General features: G+C 36.7%; 1 protein-coding gene across 2 annotated transcripts; it reads right to left on the reverse strand.

The window, feature by feature from the left end:
• Positions 1–955: 955 nt before the first annotated feature.
• DMC1 (DNA meiotic recombinase 1) lies at positions 956–17,792 on the reverse strand. Of its 2 annotated transcripts, XM_081958714.1 has the most exons (13): positions 17,715–17,792; positions 15,816–15,860; positions 15,363–15,509; positions 12,958–13,040; positions 11,470–11,522; positions 10,454–10,495; positions 9,175–9,247; positions 8,349–8,440; positions 6,934–7,007; positions 6,709–6,823; positions 5,315–5,375; positions 2,574–2,690; positions 956–1,080 (listed from the first exon to the last, which is right to left on the reverse strand). In XM_081958714.1, exons 1-13 carry the CDS (start codon positions 17,769–17,771, stop codon positions 1,011–1,013), a joined length of 1,029 nt encoding a protein of 342 aa, XP_081814840.1. In that variant the 5' UTR covers positions 17,772–17,792; the 3' UTR covers positions 956–1,010. The 2 variants fall into 2 exon arrangements, with proteins under 2 accessions (XP_081814840.1, XP_081814841.1); XM_081958715.1 differs by lacking the exons at positions 8,349–8,440; positions 9,175–9,247.
• Between the last annotated feature and the right edge of the window lie 491 nt (positions 17,793–18,283).

Consider the following 18,283-nt stretch of genomic DNA (forward strand, 5'->3'; position numbering starts at 1 on the left):
CAGCACAGTGGAATTGCCATGGTAACGGCTTCACAGTACTCCACAAGGGGGTTCCCTCCGGTAAGGGGGAAAATCCAACATTAGAAATTACGTTTGGTCCGGACATTTTCCCCCTATAAATAAATACCTGGCAATGCCAGGTTATCAGCTAGTTAGAATCTAAAAAGTGAAATAACCTATTCTGGAGGGTCATGCATTTCCAGTACTCCCACTTATGTTCAGAAAGTTCAGTGTTATTTTCTGGTGAGTGACAGTATTCAAGAAAAACACATAGACTTATGAATATTGCTTTAACAGGAAACAGGAAAAGAATATGCCATAAAATATTTACTTAGATTTGTGAGACTTATTTTACACATCCATAGATAGAATAGACAGTATCATTTGCTTTCAAAGAAAAAAAGAGGGGCAATTGTTTGATTTTACATGAAGTACATGTACAGGTATTTTAATTACAATTAAACAAATATTTAAATTTTGCAAACAATGAATATTCCTTGTGTAAAACCAATTTCCAATTTTAATTCCAGCCTACTTTACCTAGAAACTCCTTATCTAGAGAGTTGCCAAATTTATATATATTTTTAATTACTTTCAATTACGGTAATTCTATATGTTAAAGCTAAAATTAATACTCTAAAAGTCCTTAAAATGTTTAAGGATTCGTAAAGCATTTTGAGATGTTTTAAATAAAAAAATTGATTCTTTTGATCTCTAGACTTTTTTTCAGATTTTTAAAACTGCAGTGCATTAGTACTCTAACTCCTAGTAGAAATACCTGCACAAAATTAGCGCTGTTATGAAAAGGATGATTACACATGATTGACTTGTCCTATGAACAATGTAGATATGCTCAGCAATATCAAAAGATAACATTTCCAGCAATCATATTTCTACCTCTCAATTTTAACTTTTCTAAATTTGGAATAATAAACAGAAGTAACTAGGAACTAAATAACTTTTGATATAATTTCATGGGAGTTTCTCAGTTGTTTATCACTAAGATCAGCCTACTCTTTGGCGTCTCCTATTCCTCCAGCAGTTATTGCAAATGTGGCTTCATTTTCAGGCATTTCAGGACTGAAAAAAGAAATAAAAATTAATTCTTTTACTTTCCTTTTGGAATTGTGTAAATAAATGAGAGATACTATGCATGATAGAACTGGCTGCAGAAATCCAGAACACTAGATAGGAGCAAAACGTTAGTCTTCTGTATCATTTTGTCCCTATATACCGTAGTGGTGGGATTTTTGCAGCCCAGATTTTATAAACCTATACATTATAGTTGCTGTTACTTACCTTCAAAAATAATGTAATTTTCATTTAGCTTTTCTCATTGTAGAAGCAATTGTTACACATGTCATTTTGGATATCTTGTTACAGGTGGTCCTTAACTTACAATGGATCATTTAATAACTGTTTAAAATTACAACATTTTTAAAGGATAGTTATGATCTGTCTGTCAGGGTTACTTGGAACCATAACATTAACCCTGTCCTCAAAGTTACAACTGCTGCCGTGCCACCAATTACCATATGACTGCATTTCAGAGGGTTCTCTGTTGGCTTGTGCAGAAAGCAGATGAGACGTTGGCAGGAAAAGTTGTGAATTGTTACCACTACTGGAAGATGTTCCCTTCATATGTGAGACTAATGGGGCTGAGGGAGAGAGATTTCTATAAAGGGCTGGAGAAATGACAGTTCCTGTCTGTACATGGAGGTGAGGGCAACTCTTGCAGTGGGCTGGAGAAAAGAAGCTCAGATCTTTGTGATCTGAATTTCTTTCTCCAGCCAGGCACTAAAATTCCATTCTGCACATGGAAGGGAACTGGCTATCCTGCCTCAAAAGACAGCTTCTTTGATCTGTCTGCTTAACAATCCGTGTGTCCAGGCACTTTTTCAAGAGGCAATTGGACTTTCTAGTTTTTCTTTGAAGACATTTCGCTCCTCATCCAAGAAGCTTCTTCAACTCTTCTGAAAAGTGCCTTTAGGACAACCATGACCTGGGTAACTGAAAATCTCCATACACATAGATAAATCCATGACTCGAGACTATCACTTCTTGTTTTATAACACACAGTTCTTTGTAACCGAATTCTAAGGCATTAAATGTTTATGTTTCATGTGACGTCGTCAACTCTAACTTCTATATTACAAGTTGAACAGAAGCATGCTATTAATATAGAAGTTAGAGTTGATAGAATTGGGTTACAAAGAAGTGCATCTCATAAAAAAGAAGTGATAGTGTCAAGTATAAAAGGATAATAATTTTGATCTTGGTATCATTATGATTACTCTGTTGTTTTGCATAGACCCTGAGAGCTTTTGCCCTGGAGATAAATTTCGTGTGTGTCTAATCACACTTGGCCAAATATTATTCTAAACTACGTATTCTATTCTATATTGTAATGTATATTATAATGTACTGTTACAACTGACAATATATTAAAGTAATTTAGTCATATTTCTTAATTTTTACACATTCGTTTAAAAACTAAAACCCAAATAAGACACAATGATCACATAAGAGTATGTTGAAGTATAGTGTACTGTACCACTCCATTTCTATAATACCTATCATATATCTTGGCAATACGTAATTCTCCTCTTCCCTTCCGCAAACTAATCCTTGTTGTAGAAGCATGAGCAAGGATATGTCCTCCAATGGGTTTCTTGGGATCAGCTTGAAAACTACATTAAATAAAGACTGAGCTGTTATATCCAAAGTGGGAAATATGGCCCTAAATTTCTGAACATCTTGAAATAATATTGATATATAGTTTGCCATGGGAAACATCAATATTAACAAAATAATGTTCTTTTAATTATTGTGTGTTTGTCCGTATGCCTTCAGGTGAGTTGGACTCCTGCACAGGTACCTGCAGTTTGATGGTTTAACCACTATACCAAGTACTCAGTTTCTCACTCTTCCCCCCTCCTCCACATATTACTACTAATCACTGGCTTTATTGATATTGGACAAAAAGGGGCATAAACCTAAATTTAAAAATAATAACCAGTCATTCCTCAGTTTATAGCACAATCTGAATACAAATGAGAATGCGTACAACAGAGCTAATGCTTGACAAAAAGAAATGAATTATTGACTCAACATTCTTTCCTCTTTACATGTTTAATCAACTTTTCACTCATAGAAACCATGCAAAATTAGTACTTTGATGAAAATTTCTTTAGTCGGATCGAGATGCATAATTTTTATTAATATAACCAAAGTCTTTTTAAGGTTTTGAGTGAGTTTATGTGCTAAAACAAACACAACTTGAATTTTCAAGAATGTTAGGATCTAAAGTAGCCAATCAGCTGCGAGCTTTGGCTGACCAATCAAAATGTAGAGGCTAAATCTATGAGCCAATCAATGTTGTCATACTCTCTGACAATAAATAGGCATGAAAAGCATTGGGAAATTTAATTTAGCTCTGGCTGTGGACAAGGATGAAGGCTTTTGCTTTCACCAGTTCTGAGCAGCGGCATCGCATCATTGTACTTCATGAAGAGAGTTACTCCTGTACAGAAATAGCCATGAGACTGAAATGCCATCGCACCACAGTGAGCAGAGTGGTTGAAAAATACCAAATAACTGGTTCAGTTATGACAGGCTCCGCTCTGGAAGACCAAGAAAGTCGACAAAAGTGGCTCTGCAATGCATTTCAATGGCTGACAGGAAGCTTACCTCACCTCAGGTTACAAGAATTTGTGGTGAAACGTGATATAAAAGTGTGCACAAGCACAGTGCATCGCTGACTGCTTGCCAGAGGGCTCAAAGCAGGGCTCAAAGTAAACCTTTGCTCACAGACGCTCACCAGTCTCGTCAATGTGCGTGGGCCAAGAAGTATGCCAAGTGGATCAACGAACAGTGGGCCAAGGTAATCTTCAATGACGAGAGCAATTGCTACTTGACTGGAATCAGTGCAATAAGTATGTCAGAACATTTCCAGCTGAAGAATTTAGGCCGTACTGCCTGAATCTATCTGTAAAGCATCCATTGCACATGATGATCTGGGACTGTATCACTGCTTCTAGTATTGGTTGGATACAAATTATGCAGGGAATTATTAATTCCAAGCAGTATGTTGAAATCCTGGTAAAGACCATGCTTCCTTCAGCTCAGCAACTTGTAGGGAAGGATTTTTACTTCCAGGGTGACAAAGCTCCTTGTCATCGAGCCAAGTCCGTCCAGCAGTGGATGAAGAAGCATGGTGTTCAACTCCTGGATTGGCCAGCTCAGAGCCTGGATTTGAACCCAATTGAGAACTTGTGGACCATGATTGGTTATGAAATAAGCAAGAAGCATCCAAAGACCAAGCAGGACCTGATTGAATCCATTATTGCAGCCTGGCACTATATTGTCACCAAAGATCACGTGCAAAGGCTTATAAAGTCTATGCTGAAGCGATGCCGCCTGGGGATAAGCAATAAGGGCTGGCCAATTTCATATTAGTAACAATGTTTGGTCACCTAAACGGTCCTTTTCAGGGCCACAAACAATAAAAATGTTAACAAAACACTAGCATCGGCCTTAGTAATTGCAACATGTATGCCACTGGGTATGCATCAGTTAATCTGTTTTCATAGTCATTGTAAGCATGCATTGTAAGCATGCAAGAAAATTCACAATCCCCATCCAAACAGCACCAAATTGCAAAAAGCTTATGCTTTTCATTTAAAAACCACCAGCATTTATTTAAATATAACAATATTTACATAGCAGTTAGCATAAAATATCATAAAATCAATGGCCTATCCAAAAATGTCATAAACCATAAACTGTGCAGGACTTTTTCACACAGCTGTATGCTCTATTAGCAAGCTTGCTGTGAACTCCCTATAATCTACAATGGGAAAACAAGATATTGTATGAGTCTCAATCCATCTAAGGATCATTGAAGGAGAATATTAATTGGTCTAATCTGAGAACCCTATAATTCCACTCTAAAAGCAAAAAATAATTTTAAGAGCAGGACTTTTCCCCAGATGAGACAACACAAGAAATAGCTGCATTGTGCTCAGTTTTGCTCAGTAACTTTCACCTCATTTTCCCAGATGCTTTTTTAACATATTTAAAATATAAAGACTCATTTCAACTACATACCTAGCTTGGACTTTCATTCATTTTTCCTATCTGAACTTACATTCAGGTGAACTATTTCCCTAGAATCCCTTATCAGTATGGTTCAAAATAAAACCGAGTCGTCTTTAGGTCTCTAGAGTACCTTTTTTCCGTGATTTAAAAATATCATTTAAGAAATCCTATTTCTGTGACTTAAGAACAATACCAGTAATTTACCGGTACTTACGTCATAGTTGCTCCAGGATCAGAGGTCATTTGGTTAGTCACAAACACAGCCACATTATATTCTACAGTGAAAAAATATGGCCAAAAGATGGAATAAACAGAGAGAGAGAGAAAAAATATTCTGCTAGTATTTTTTTCACAATCTTTTGTTAAAGCATTCTAATAAACTATGCCTATAAAACTCTCCACAATATTGAAAAAGCATGAAGATCAGTTTTAATAACCCTAATGGACAAATAAAATAATAATATGGAAATTTTCTAACTTTCAGTTATGTGGACATTAAATCTTTAAATTTCCTATTGCTAAGAATTCTTTCAGTTGAAATATACATATCTGGTAGACCAAGATTGGGAAATACTAGTTTAAAATAACCAGCAGTATCAAGTTAAACCAGATCATTAAAACCAAATTTAAAGGTGTTCTGTAAGTGTAATTAAAAGCATCCTTTTGTGGAGTACAAATTTGAGGTGGGCTGCTCCCGGTTTGGCCCAGATTGGGCGAACCAGTAATGGTGGTGGCGGGAGGCTCCGTCCACCCGCCCAGACGCTTCTGCGCATGCACTGAAGCCAGTAGTAAAAAATTTGGCAACCCACCACGGGCACAAATGTATATATGGCGTATTTGGGTCTTTTCCCGTGTAAGATTGAGAGTATCTTGGCAACGTTTCGATGAGGTCCCACTTTGCCATTTTCAGGCTGGTGCCTTTGGCTTCGTGCTTGTGCGAGCAAAGCGTGATCAGAGCTGTCGTCTTTCTATAAATATTGGTGTGTGTGTGTGGAGTGCTGGCTTTGTTGCTGTAAGTGGATTGGTTGGCTGTGTTGTAACATCTTGATTAGTTGATAGAGTTGATGTTTGCAGATTAGTCGGCTGTTTTGTAACATCCTGTGTGGCTGAGGTACTGGCTGTGTGCCTATTATTCTTTTGTGTTGTAACGACCTGGGTAATGGGCTGTGTGATGACATCCTGAGCTCTATTGTAGTGATATCCTGTCCTGTGCTGCAACCTCTTGGTGGGTTGGTTGCATTGTAACATCCTGAGCCTTTGCATTGTAACCTCCTGAGTTCTGTGATGTAATGTCCTTAGCAGATGGCTGTGGTGTAACATCCCTGGCTTTGGTTTGGCTCCGAGTTTGCGGTCTGGCCATGTGTTCATGGCTTGTGTCTGTTTGCTTTGTGTGGGGGTCAGAGGGGGGTGCAGTGATTGGTCACCAACTGCTTGCACAAGCACGAAGCCAAAGGCACCAGCCTGAAGATGGCATACTATATATATATAGTATTACTAAAAAGATTCCATCCCTTATGTCTTTCAATCTCACTAGGATTTTCAAAAGATTAAACAGTTTATATAAAATCATGTGTTTAATCTAAGAAGTTTTTTGTTACTTTATCCCACCTTCTGATATTTTCTGAAGTCTTGAGAGCATCTGAGCAAGTTTCTGTTGCCTTTCAGCTAATTCTCCACGACCACTAAAATCCACACGAAACAGTGCCATAATGGAATCTATTATCTGTACATTAAATGTCAAAAAGACATTTGCTTATGAGAATAAATTTAAAAGAGTAACATATTAATTAAAGGAAGTGAAGCATATAATAAACAGAACTATAAAATATATACCAGTAGTTTAAAGATGCCAGGTTCCTCATGGAATTTGCCAGCAACATAATCAAGTAGTTCCATTTGATGCTCACCTTCCAAAGAGGAAATAGTAATAATAATACTTGTTTTAAATCAGAAAAAAGAAGCACTTGCTAGGTAGACCAAGATGTATAGTAGTTGAGCTCTTGTTACAACTGTCATAACTAAATTTTAGTATATTTATGTTGCAATTTTTAAAACGTTACTTTAAAATAATTCCAAAAGAAGCTAAATAGTTCATAAATATTTGAAGTCCTCTCTTGAAAATTCTGCAAAGTATGATAATTAATATTCATTTCTAGATGAGGTCACATTAATGTTTCTATACCTAATTATAAATGTTACTTATAATTCTGCAATATTTCCATATAGAAGTCATCTGTAATGTCATGTTCAAATATCTGATGTGACTTGCCTAATTTATTTATTTATTTACTTAATGAAATCTAATCTAAGCCTTAGTAAGGCCACACCTAGAATATTGCATCCAGTTTTGATCACATTACAAAAAAGATGTTGAGGAAAAAGTGCAAAGAAGAGCAACTAAGATGATTAAAGGCCTGGAAATGAAAACACATGAAGAACGGTTGCAGGATTTGAGTTTGGCTAGTCTAGAGAAAAGAAGGACTAGGGGGAACAACATAGCAGTATCCCTGTACTTGAGAGGTTGCCACAAAGAGGAGGGGGTCAACTTATTTTCCAAAGTGCCAGAAGGCAGGACAGGAACCAATGGATGGAAACTAATCAAGGAGAGAAGCCACCTAGAATTAAGGAGAAACTTCCTAACTGAGGACAATTAACCAGTAGAACAGCTTGCCATAAGAAGTTGTGGGTGCTTCATCACTGTAGGTTTTTAAAAAGAGACTCTACAGTCACTTATCTGAAATGGTATAGGGTCTCCTGCTTCAGCAGGGAACTGGAGTAGAAGACCTCCAAGGTCCCTTCCAGCTCTATTCTGATTGATTGATTGATTAATTATAACAAGCTTGCAGAAATGTGGTTTTATCACAATAACTTAGAAAATTTAGATTAAACATTTAAAAGAGTGTTTATACAGAACACTGTATTAGAAAAAGAAAAAATACCTTTATTACATGAATTTCCTTAAGAAAACATTCTCTGGTGTGTTATAAACAAACCCCACTATGCAGAATTCATATAGTGCAGTGATATGGTTTGAAGGGAAGGCAATATAAATATTTCTTTGGGGAGGAGAAATAAACTGATAGATAATATGTTCTGATAACTTAATCTTATGTGAAAATTATCCTGAGTATATTCAAAACAGAAACACAAATTGAAAAATAGATATAATTCCAGTGATAATCCCTTGATGCATAATTGTTCATTCTTAAAATGAGCGGGATTCCAATGCCATCTTGTTCCAATCTTACTAGTATAAGCCCGTGCATATAAGACGTTGTCAAGAACTGCCTCATGATCTGCATTGAAGCGATCAGCAATGTCACGTAGGCGATCTGGACGACTGGAGTGTTTCTTAGTTAAGGTATCTGATTTTTAATTCAGTTCTCAGATATATAGCTGAAGTCTATTCATAAAAACAAATATCTCCTAAAAACTGACCACTTCCAGTTGCTAATTCCCCCCTTTTAGTAACACTGCTCTTTTGATTGCCAGATGTTACTTGCAAACCAGTCTTGATGCAATGCAAATTTCCAAAACTTACGATCTAAAAATCTATTTGTATTTTGACCTCATTTTGAAGGACAAATTAAATTCACATTCCATCAAATTCCTCCTGTGTTTATGAACTATGTCCCCATTTTAGTGACTTCTCCTGTATCTCCTACTTCTCAACTCCTAGCATGCAACCTCCATCCTAGCTTAGGGAAGCAAATTAGTTGACAGGCTGTTTTCACAACTTTGGATTCAACTTAATTGACAACATAAAGATGTTCGCTATGAGCTCCAGATTGAAAACCTCATGGCGAAAGTGCTTGTGTTTGGCACATTATGAGAACAACATGTATCCAAGTAAGCATTAAGACACATTGCAAATGAGTGGCAAATGAGAAGATCTCTCCCTTGCTTGTGGTAGATTTGTTTAATTAGCTTTCACTTTCTCCTCTCTGCACATTAAATGTCTTTTCTGCTTATGTTGTCCCATAAGCTCAAATTTAAAATGTATTATTAATACTGTATAGGAAATCCTTTGAAATCCTTTCACCCTGTTCATTCGACACAATATATTCAGGATACAATGTGTTTTCTGTGTCAATGAAAATAATCTTCCCTCCTGTATATCCATCTGCACCTGGAAGTTGGGCTGTCACTAAAATGAATAATAATAGTAACAAATTTTCAAATATCCAAAATCAATGGATTACTGTCAAAACAATGAATGAATTTTACATTAAATCCCACTTTTTCTATCAGCCTCTGTATCAAAAGCTCCATACTATTATGTTAATTAGGTGAGTAAAGATCAAAATGAAAGAGCTTAACTTATTATAAAATCATTTTAGAAGTGGCATTTTTAGGGTGAAATGGGAACTAATGATGGTCATATAGATTTGTTTTTGTTGTTGTATTTTATATTGGCTGTCTATTTGTATTTTTTTTTCTTGTATATTGTATTTTGCCTTAAATTCTGTACAAATAAATATTTGCAGATTAGAAGGGAACGAAAATATTGCTGCAGCCCTGGATGAAGCTGAGAATATTCTAGTGGTCCAGGTACTGTTTCCTCCACACCTATCTTGTACAATATAGTAAAATTGAAAAATCTAAGGCTGCCATAAAATGGATGCTGTCAGAAACAATGGAAGAAGTTTCATCTTCATTTGCTGATCGTTCATCCTCTCCCTTGTCAGATGGAACATATGAAGTATTCTGACTTGATGACAAACCAGCTGCATACATAGTATAATCCAAAGGTGGGTTGCTCCCGGTTTGGCCCAGATCGGGAGAACTGCTATTATGGTGGCAGGAGACTGCCCACCCACCCAGATGCTTCTGCGTACCCAAACTGGTAGTAAAAAAATTGGCAACCCACCACTGGTATCATCTGCTTAGCCTGGCTGCTCTTCTTCCACTACCATGGAGATTCTGATCAGAAAGCTTCGGAGCCTGCACATTTAATATACTTCTTCTATTGCAATGATTTTGGGAAATACCTTCAGGTAGATGATATTGCTAAGAAACCTGCCAGAGCAAGACTAGAAGATAATTCTTATAGTTCTTCCCCTCAGAATATGGTTGTTTAAATATACAGTATAACTAATTTCTTTGTAATGCAGCATCTAGGGACTTGCTTTCATACTAGGGAGTCAGAAAGGCTATGGGGCTGAAGGCAGGATTAGAGTTATCCTTACCAAGTGAAAAATACAATCCACCAGTGTAGAGAAGAAAGCTAATTCTTCATCTAGTTTAGTATTTAGAATGTTCACACATCATATATATGTGATTTTAAATGCTATCAACATATTTTTGCATATTGAACATGCAGTTTTCAATATAATTATTATTTGATACATACCACAAAGAGTATGCGAAAGTTGGGTTTTGCCTGTTCGGAATTCTATAAAAACAAAAATTTAAAAATTGTAAAGAAGGGAAGTTGTCATGCAACAATAGATTAGCTAATTAGTCCAAAGTTTCTTTATTGTTTTCATTCCAAAGACTAACACAAATACTTCTTTGAAATCATATCAGTTTACTGGCACAAAAGCTCCAGTGTTCAGATGAATTCTCTTTTATAAAGATTTATATATTGATATAAAAATATTTATATTATCACATAATGGAAGGATCAATTGTATATCATGATAATATGCAGAACTCCGTTATCCAATGAAATTGATATGAAAACCACTCAAAAGGGACACTTCTGTGAGGGAGATAGTTTTATAGAAATATGGAGATAGAATTGAAATCTTCTGGAAGTCTGAGGAAGAAGATAGTATTCAGAAGTGATACAGACAATCCTCCTGATTCACTGGTGTATAAAAAAGAAGATTGCAAGATTCTGTCACTATAGTATAACTTTAGTTGTCCTGTGAAGTTGATTTTTCTGGTGTGGCCTACTTAGTGGATACCTACCTACTATCTACTTGAGGTTCCATTCACTTCAACTAGAAACAACATTTATGCAGTGATGCAGAGTTCAAATACTTAAAAAATATTTGCATATTATTAAGATGGCATTTACGGTAGTAATTTTAATAATGGGTTTAAAGCAGCTTTCCCAGTTAGGCATGCTAAAGATGCTCTGGAATGACTACCATGAAAATTCACAATCTGAATATTTTCAGGGAATTCTACCCAACCTGAATGGTATCACACTAAGAAAACTGATCTAGTTATACTACAATCTGATACATTTTACTTACATATATATAGTAGGCCCCAAAATACAAAAAAGGTATAGCTCTTTCCAGTTCAAAAAAGACTATGACTTTAAAATATTGACAAACAAATGAAAATATATTGCCTGTTCAATATACTTCTAATTCCTATAGCTTCAGGGAATTATTCCCCCATATGTTCACTAACCTCCAAAGGCTTCTGTGATAGCCATGCTTTCAATCCCACCACCTAGGAGTTTACTGGAAAGAAGAAAAAAAACTTAAAATCATGGAATGTATAGGACTGAGACTGGTCAAGCCAGGAGACAAACAAGAAATTAGTTTGGAATTCCTACATGGGCTCAAGAAAGCAAAGTCTGACACACATCCCTCGAATGCCATTGAACCTTATCTAGTCTCACCCAGATGCAATAGGCTGTTTATAGGCTTGAGAAATAAAACACTTAACTGACTGTTCACATGTGGTTCTGGTTGCTTGTATCTAGAGAATGGGAGCTGATAGAATATCTAGTGTGCTAAATTATCTAGGAATAATATATTGCTTAAAATGAAAACTACTAAAATGTAACTTTAACAATATCAGGAGATGGTAGTAAAATCAATTATTTACTTGATATATGATATTGCAAAAGACAGAAATATAAAGAAGAGTAATTAATCAAAATATTCTCTTTTGGGTTTTTTTCAGAAGTTTATTTATAAACCAAAGCAACCATTTAAATTTACTAAACTTGTGACCCATTACAATCCAGTGATTGTCAATTGTTTATAGAGTATGCTACATATTAATTTAATTAATTTTAAAATAATTTGTCCCTTAATAAGCAGTATTTGGCCCATTCTCTAAAAAAATTATTTTACCTAATAGAAAGTATAATCTCTGGGACTAGATTACATGTCAGGGGTACTGTTAAATGCTTAATTATGGTACTGCTAAGGCAATAAAGATAGTGTGATGTCTCCTTTGGATGACTCCTCCAACGACTCCTCCAATGCTTCCTCAGAAGCCAGCTCCAGGGAGAATGAGATAATTCCCTGACCCTGAACTGCCATCAGAAAAGGCTTTGACTGGGGACAGCTTGCAGATCAGTGAAGAAGAGTGGGAGGAGCTGTCTGCCATTTATGGTGAATCTCAGAGCACGCAGGGCAGAGAAATGGAGGCCTTGCCCCTCTTGATGGGCTGCACCGGGAGCTATTTAGCATGGCAGGCAGAGGGAGGCATTGCTGAAAGCAATGTGTGTGGGTCGTAGCTATATGCTTGTTCATGTTTCCTGGGGCTCTGAATATCCATAACCCATCAGCTAACATGGATGTACTTTATGTTTTGCCTGGGGGCTTTATTTCTCATTTGTGGATTTAATGTTTGAGCAGTTTGCTATTTGTGTTGTGGACTAATTGGCCATTGCCTGGGGAATTAATCTAGGCTTGCGAATGGCTGGCTTGGATTGGGACGGTTCTAAAGGTGGGTGAAGAGAACTGCTGGGGGAAGACAAATAAAACCCTCCATAAACCACACTGACATGTGAGTGTGAGTGAGTGGGGCAGCATAGATAGTTGGAACTAAATTAAAATCAAAAGAATAAAAACTAAATAAAATAAAAATAAAAACTGAATAAAAACTTGAGCATGAAGGAAATGAAAAAAAGTAGGGGTATGGGGTTGTCAGTTTACTAACTCAAATTCCTGGCTTCCAGTGGTAATATGGAATACCATCTTTCGCTTCTCACTATACTCAAAAGCAGTCAGAAACCCTGGTTCCTGGGAGAGAAAAAATGAAACTATTTAATATGTCTTGACGTTATTTGTCTTTAATATTTGTAAATTGCTTTGTACACTGAACAAATAATGCTAGTAGTAAGAGCAAACAATTATATAATACTAATATAAAACTCCTAACCATGTAGTAGTGATAGTAGTGAACAGGTTGCCCTTGATCTACAACAGTTTTAGTGACTGTTCAAAGTTACAATGGCATTGAAAAAAGTGACTTATGACAGTTTTTCACATTTAATGACCATTGGTCATGATTAAAATTCAATGTTTGACAACTGACTCACATTTATGACGGAAGCAGTGTCCCAGGATCATGTAGTCACCTTTTGCAATCTTCCGACAAGCGAAGTCATAGGGAAGCCAAATTCACTTAACATCTGTGTTACTAAGTTAACAACTGCAGTGATTCACTTAACACTCATAAAATTGTTTATACTCATTAAATATGTATAGAATTGCATTATCCCAGACAGATCCAGTGTGCAACCTGGGAGTCCTCCTGGACTCATAACTCCTGTTCAACGAGTAGATGATATGGTGGCTAGAAGAGCCTTTATGCAACTTAACAACTATGTTGCTAACAACAGAAATTTTGGTCTTAATTGTGGTCATAAGTCAAGGACTAGCTGAAGTTCTGAATATGTTATTCAGTGTAATTTGCATAATACGTAGTGGGGTATATTTCCAAATGTACCTTGAACAGCTCTTGAATTTAAAAATCGCATTAAAGTAGTTAATGCTTATTTTGTAAAACGCAGTAACTTTTTACAGTTATATTCTGTTTACAAGATCATTTCAGATTCCTGAGCTGAACTAATGAATTTAGATTTACTCTAGGTTTTCACCATTTGTTTACTTGGCTAGACATTGCAAGGCTTGATTCCATGCAGCAAACTATCAAAACATGTGGTAAAGTAAATTAAGGATATATATTAGATATGGCAGAATTCCTAACTGAATGGGATTGATTTGTAAGGTGACTGAGTCAAAGCAGGATCTGAGGAAGACTAAATCCAAATTACTTTGAAACAATTGGTTATTGATTTGCAAAATCCAATTTCTTCATAAACTATTTGGATTAAGAAACATGTTAAATGGGAAGAACAGGATGAAATATGAGTGCTGGAGGCTATGGGAGCCTGAAGAACAACAGATTTTGGCTGAACCATGGCAAGACCAAATGACTCTGACCAAATGACTAAAAGATGTGAGACTTTGCTTTAGGTCTGGGGGGGGGGTGTCTCCTGGACTCAAGAATCTTCTAGCCATGGCTAGAATACAATTTTGGATTGTGCATCAACTGCAGCCTTTCCTGGATTAGATGTCATTCAAGCCCTAGTCATCTCATGCTTAGACTACTGCAATGTGCTCTGTATGGGGCTACCCTTGAAAAACATTTGAAAGCTTCAACTGGTGCAGAATAGGGCCGTGTGCCCAATCCTTGGGGCCCTTAAAGTGGCCCATGTTACACCACTGTTCTGAGTGTTGCACCGGCTAGTGGTTTGCTACAGGGTGCAATTCAAAGTGTTGATTATTACCTATAAAGCCCTGCATGGCAGATTAGCTGAGGAACCATCTCATCCCTATGGGACAGGTCCATCCCACCCATGCCAGCAGTCCACCCCATCAATCAAGAAACTCTGCTGCCGGGGTCCAGGAGAAGAGCCTTCTCTGTTGTGGCCCCAGTCCTTTGGAACATTTTGTCCCCTAAGGTTGTAATGTCTCCGACCCTCCTGATTTTCTGTAAGACCCTGAAGACCTGGTTCTGCCTGTTGGCTTGGAGCCCTGATAGGGGAATTTTACCCTGGGGGTGGTTGATTAATTAATAGTAGTTCCCACCTCCCTCTCATATATTTTCTTCCCTTCTCATTTTTAGTTGTAATTTGTATTTTATTGTAATTTTTAATATAAATCTATATATTTATGCATACATTAATGGTTTTATTTTAATATTGTAAGCCACCCAGAGTTTCCTTATAGTGAGCTGGACAGAAAACCCATTTTATATTTAAATACATGTATGTATATGTACATACGTACGGTATATGTAAATACATATGTATATGTATAATACAATGCAAGACAGTGTCAAATCTTAGTGTTTTTTGCTAGTTTTTCTGAGAAGTGAGAAAAGAGAAAATAAAATAAAAACAAAACCAGAAAAGTGTAGAATGAAATACTTGCCTAGAAAATGTGGTATGTTTAAGTTTAGTGAATCTCATACACTAAAGTCGAGAACTACCTGTACATTCTCAGGTTTCCTGTAGGAAATAACGATAAAGAAAATCTAGTAGGATTTTTTCTTACTATAAGTTTGTTAGCTGCTTCTTTTATCTTCTCTACTTTGGCTTCCGAAAGTCCCTTCACATTACATAATGCCCGCTTAGTTGTCATCTGAATCCCTTTGATTGTGCAAATTCCTACTGATTTCAGTTTCTTAATGTCTGCTACATTCTATGAAGGAAATAAACATGTTTCCTTTACAATATTCATTTATGTCAAGTATTCTTTCTCATGCCAGCCATTCTCTCTCATATGTAAACTACTTTCATAAAAATACAGATAAAAACACACATATGCACAATCTTCTCCTTTTAGTACAGATAGAAAAAAAAGTACTAGGATAAATATAAGTATAAATAACAAAAGACAGAAAGATAGAATTATGTTTAAGTGTATCAAAAGAGTTTAAATCCATTGAGAAAACATAAACTTTTGCTGTTGTTACAGTATTGTAATTTAATCCCTGAATGTACTTACAATTCCATGCTTCTGTAACAGATCAATGTCCTGGAAAAATGATTCCTGTAACATGAGAACAGAATATTTGTTGTTATATTTATTTACTTATTTATATTCATATTTTTAAACTGCCCATCTCCCCCAAGACAGGCTATAACCAATAAATAAAACCTTGTATAAAAATTTAAATTATGTTTAAAATGTTTGAAATTATAGAATGAAAGAGGAAAAGTAAAAAAAAAAAACCTAAAATGGCTATCTCAAGATGGTTATTATAGGTATGTGAGAGGATTTCTCATGTGACTAGCTAGCACCACAGCTGCATGATCTTCTGTGCCCCCACACTCAAGACTAGAAGATACTGGGGAAGGGGGGGGTGCTTTCCTCACTTCTGAGGAAAGGATGTTCTATAAAGCGGGGGCAAGAAGGCTCTCTTCCTAGAACCCACCAGTCAAAACTCTTTGACTGACAGAGCCTGCAGTGTATCTTCTCTGCCTGATTGAGTGAGACAGGCTGATGAGAAGGGGGGAAGCCAGTTCTGTAGGTAATTTGATACTTTATAAGTGATGACTGACACCTGAATTGGACCCAGAAGAAAATTGGTATCCAATGCAGTTCATGGAGCAAGGGTGTTATATACTATGTGTCCTCCTTTGGGCACCCAATATGGCCCATATGGCCACACTCTGCACCAGTGAAACTTCCAAATACTCTTCAGAGATAGCCCCATGTAGAGGACATTGCACTATCCAATCGGGAGATGACCAGGACATAAGTGACTGAACATAAGAGCTTCCCTATCCAGGAAAGGGCTTGATTGGTGCACAATGTGGAGTTGGGCAAAGGGCCTCCTGGCCATGGCTGCCATCTACATTTGAGCAGGAGTCGTGAGTCCAAGAAGACCATCAAGTTATGCACCGGGTCTGACTGGGACAATGACCATATATGATAAACTCCTAGGAACAATACAATACAATAGCAGAGTTGGAAGGGACCTTGGAGGTCTTCTAGTCCAACCCCCTGCCTAGGCAGGAAACCCTATACCGTTTCAGACAAATAGCTATCCAACATCTTCTTAAAGACTTCCAGTGTTGGGGCATTCACAACTTCTGGAGGCAAGCTGTTCCACTGATGAATTGTTCTCACTGTCAGGAAATTTCTCCTCAGTTCTAAGTTGCTTCTCTCCTTGATTAGTTTCCACCCATTGCTTCTTGTTCTACCCTCAGGTGCCTTGGAGAATAGTTTGACTCCCTCTTCTTTGTGGCAACCCCTGAGATATTGGAACACTGCTATCATGTCTCGCCTAGTCCTTCTTTCTCTTAAGCTAAACATACCCAGTTCCTGCAACCGTTCTTCATGTGTTTTAGTCTCCAGTCCCCTAATCATCTTTGTTGCTCTTTTCTGCACTCTTTCTAGAGTCTCCACATCTTTTTTACATTGTGGCGACCAGAACTGAATGCAGTATTCCAAGTGTGGCCTTACCAAGGCATTATAAAGTGGTATTGACACGTGATCTTGATTCTATCCCTCTGTTGATGCAGCCTAGGACTGTGTTGGCTTTTTTGGCAGCTGCTGCACGCTGCTGGCTCATATTTAAATGGTTGTCCACTAGGACTCCAAGATCCCTTTCACAGTTACTACTACTGAGCAAGGTACCACCTCCCACCGCCGCCACTACCGGTTCGCCCTCTGCTCCTCAGGTACCAAGTCCAATCCTGTTTTAACTTTTTGTTCTTAGCTGAGGTCACCTGCCTGCTGCCAACTACGGTACTCTTACTCTTTTGATGCTGATAAGTAATGACAATATAAACATAGATATATATTTATTATTTGTAGATAAACTATCCATTTTATTACATTTCTTGTAAGAGACAGCTTACATTGAAAATTATTACTGAAACAAATATACTTCAATACCTCTTCATCTTGGTATCCTAGTTCTTCTTGTACAACTTGGTCTTCTACAGATTTCATTGTGAAAATAGAACTAATAGACTTCAGTCAGTGCTGCAGAAATAATTCAATACTGCTAAAAAGCATAAATAAGCTAATTATTTTATGAGTTTTTAATGTTTACTATGTTATGCTACCCTAGAAGGGGTTAAGTAGATTGCTCAAATACATTAACTAAGATGAATTTCATTCAAAAATAAATATACCGCTCACCACTACAGTGATCTGATATTTGAATGAGCATTGATTTCAATCTTTTCCAAGTAGAAGATTCAAAAGGAGAAAAAAGATTACCAAACATTTTGCAACATAGTTTGAGAAATTAAAAAAAAAACTTTCTTTCACTTCCAGTTCACTGTAATTATAAATGTTGATAATAGATTAAGACAGTCCTCAAACACTATATATTTAGTATATCTTTTAACTTTAATATTTACAGGAGACAATCTAACTTAGCTGGAAAGCAAGGGAACATAGTCTGGCCAATTAAAGACTAAAACCCATGGGCCGTTGTATTGTTTGCAAGATAAAGT

This window comes from Natrix helvetica (genome assembly GCF_964273705.1).
Source record: "Natrix helvetica genome assembly, chromosome: 6".
Classification (NCBI taxonomy): Eukaryota; Metazoa; Chordata; class Lepidosauria; order Squamata; family Natricidae; genus Natrix; species Natrix helvetica.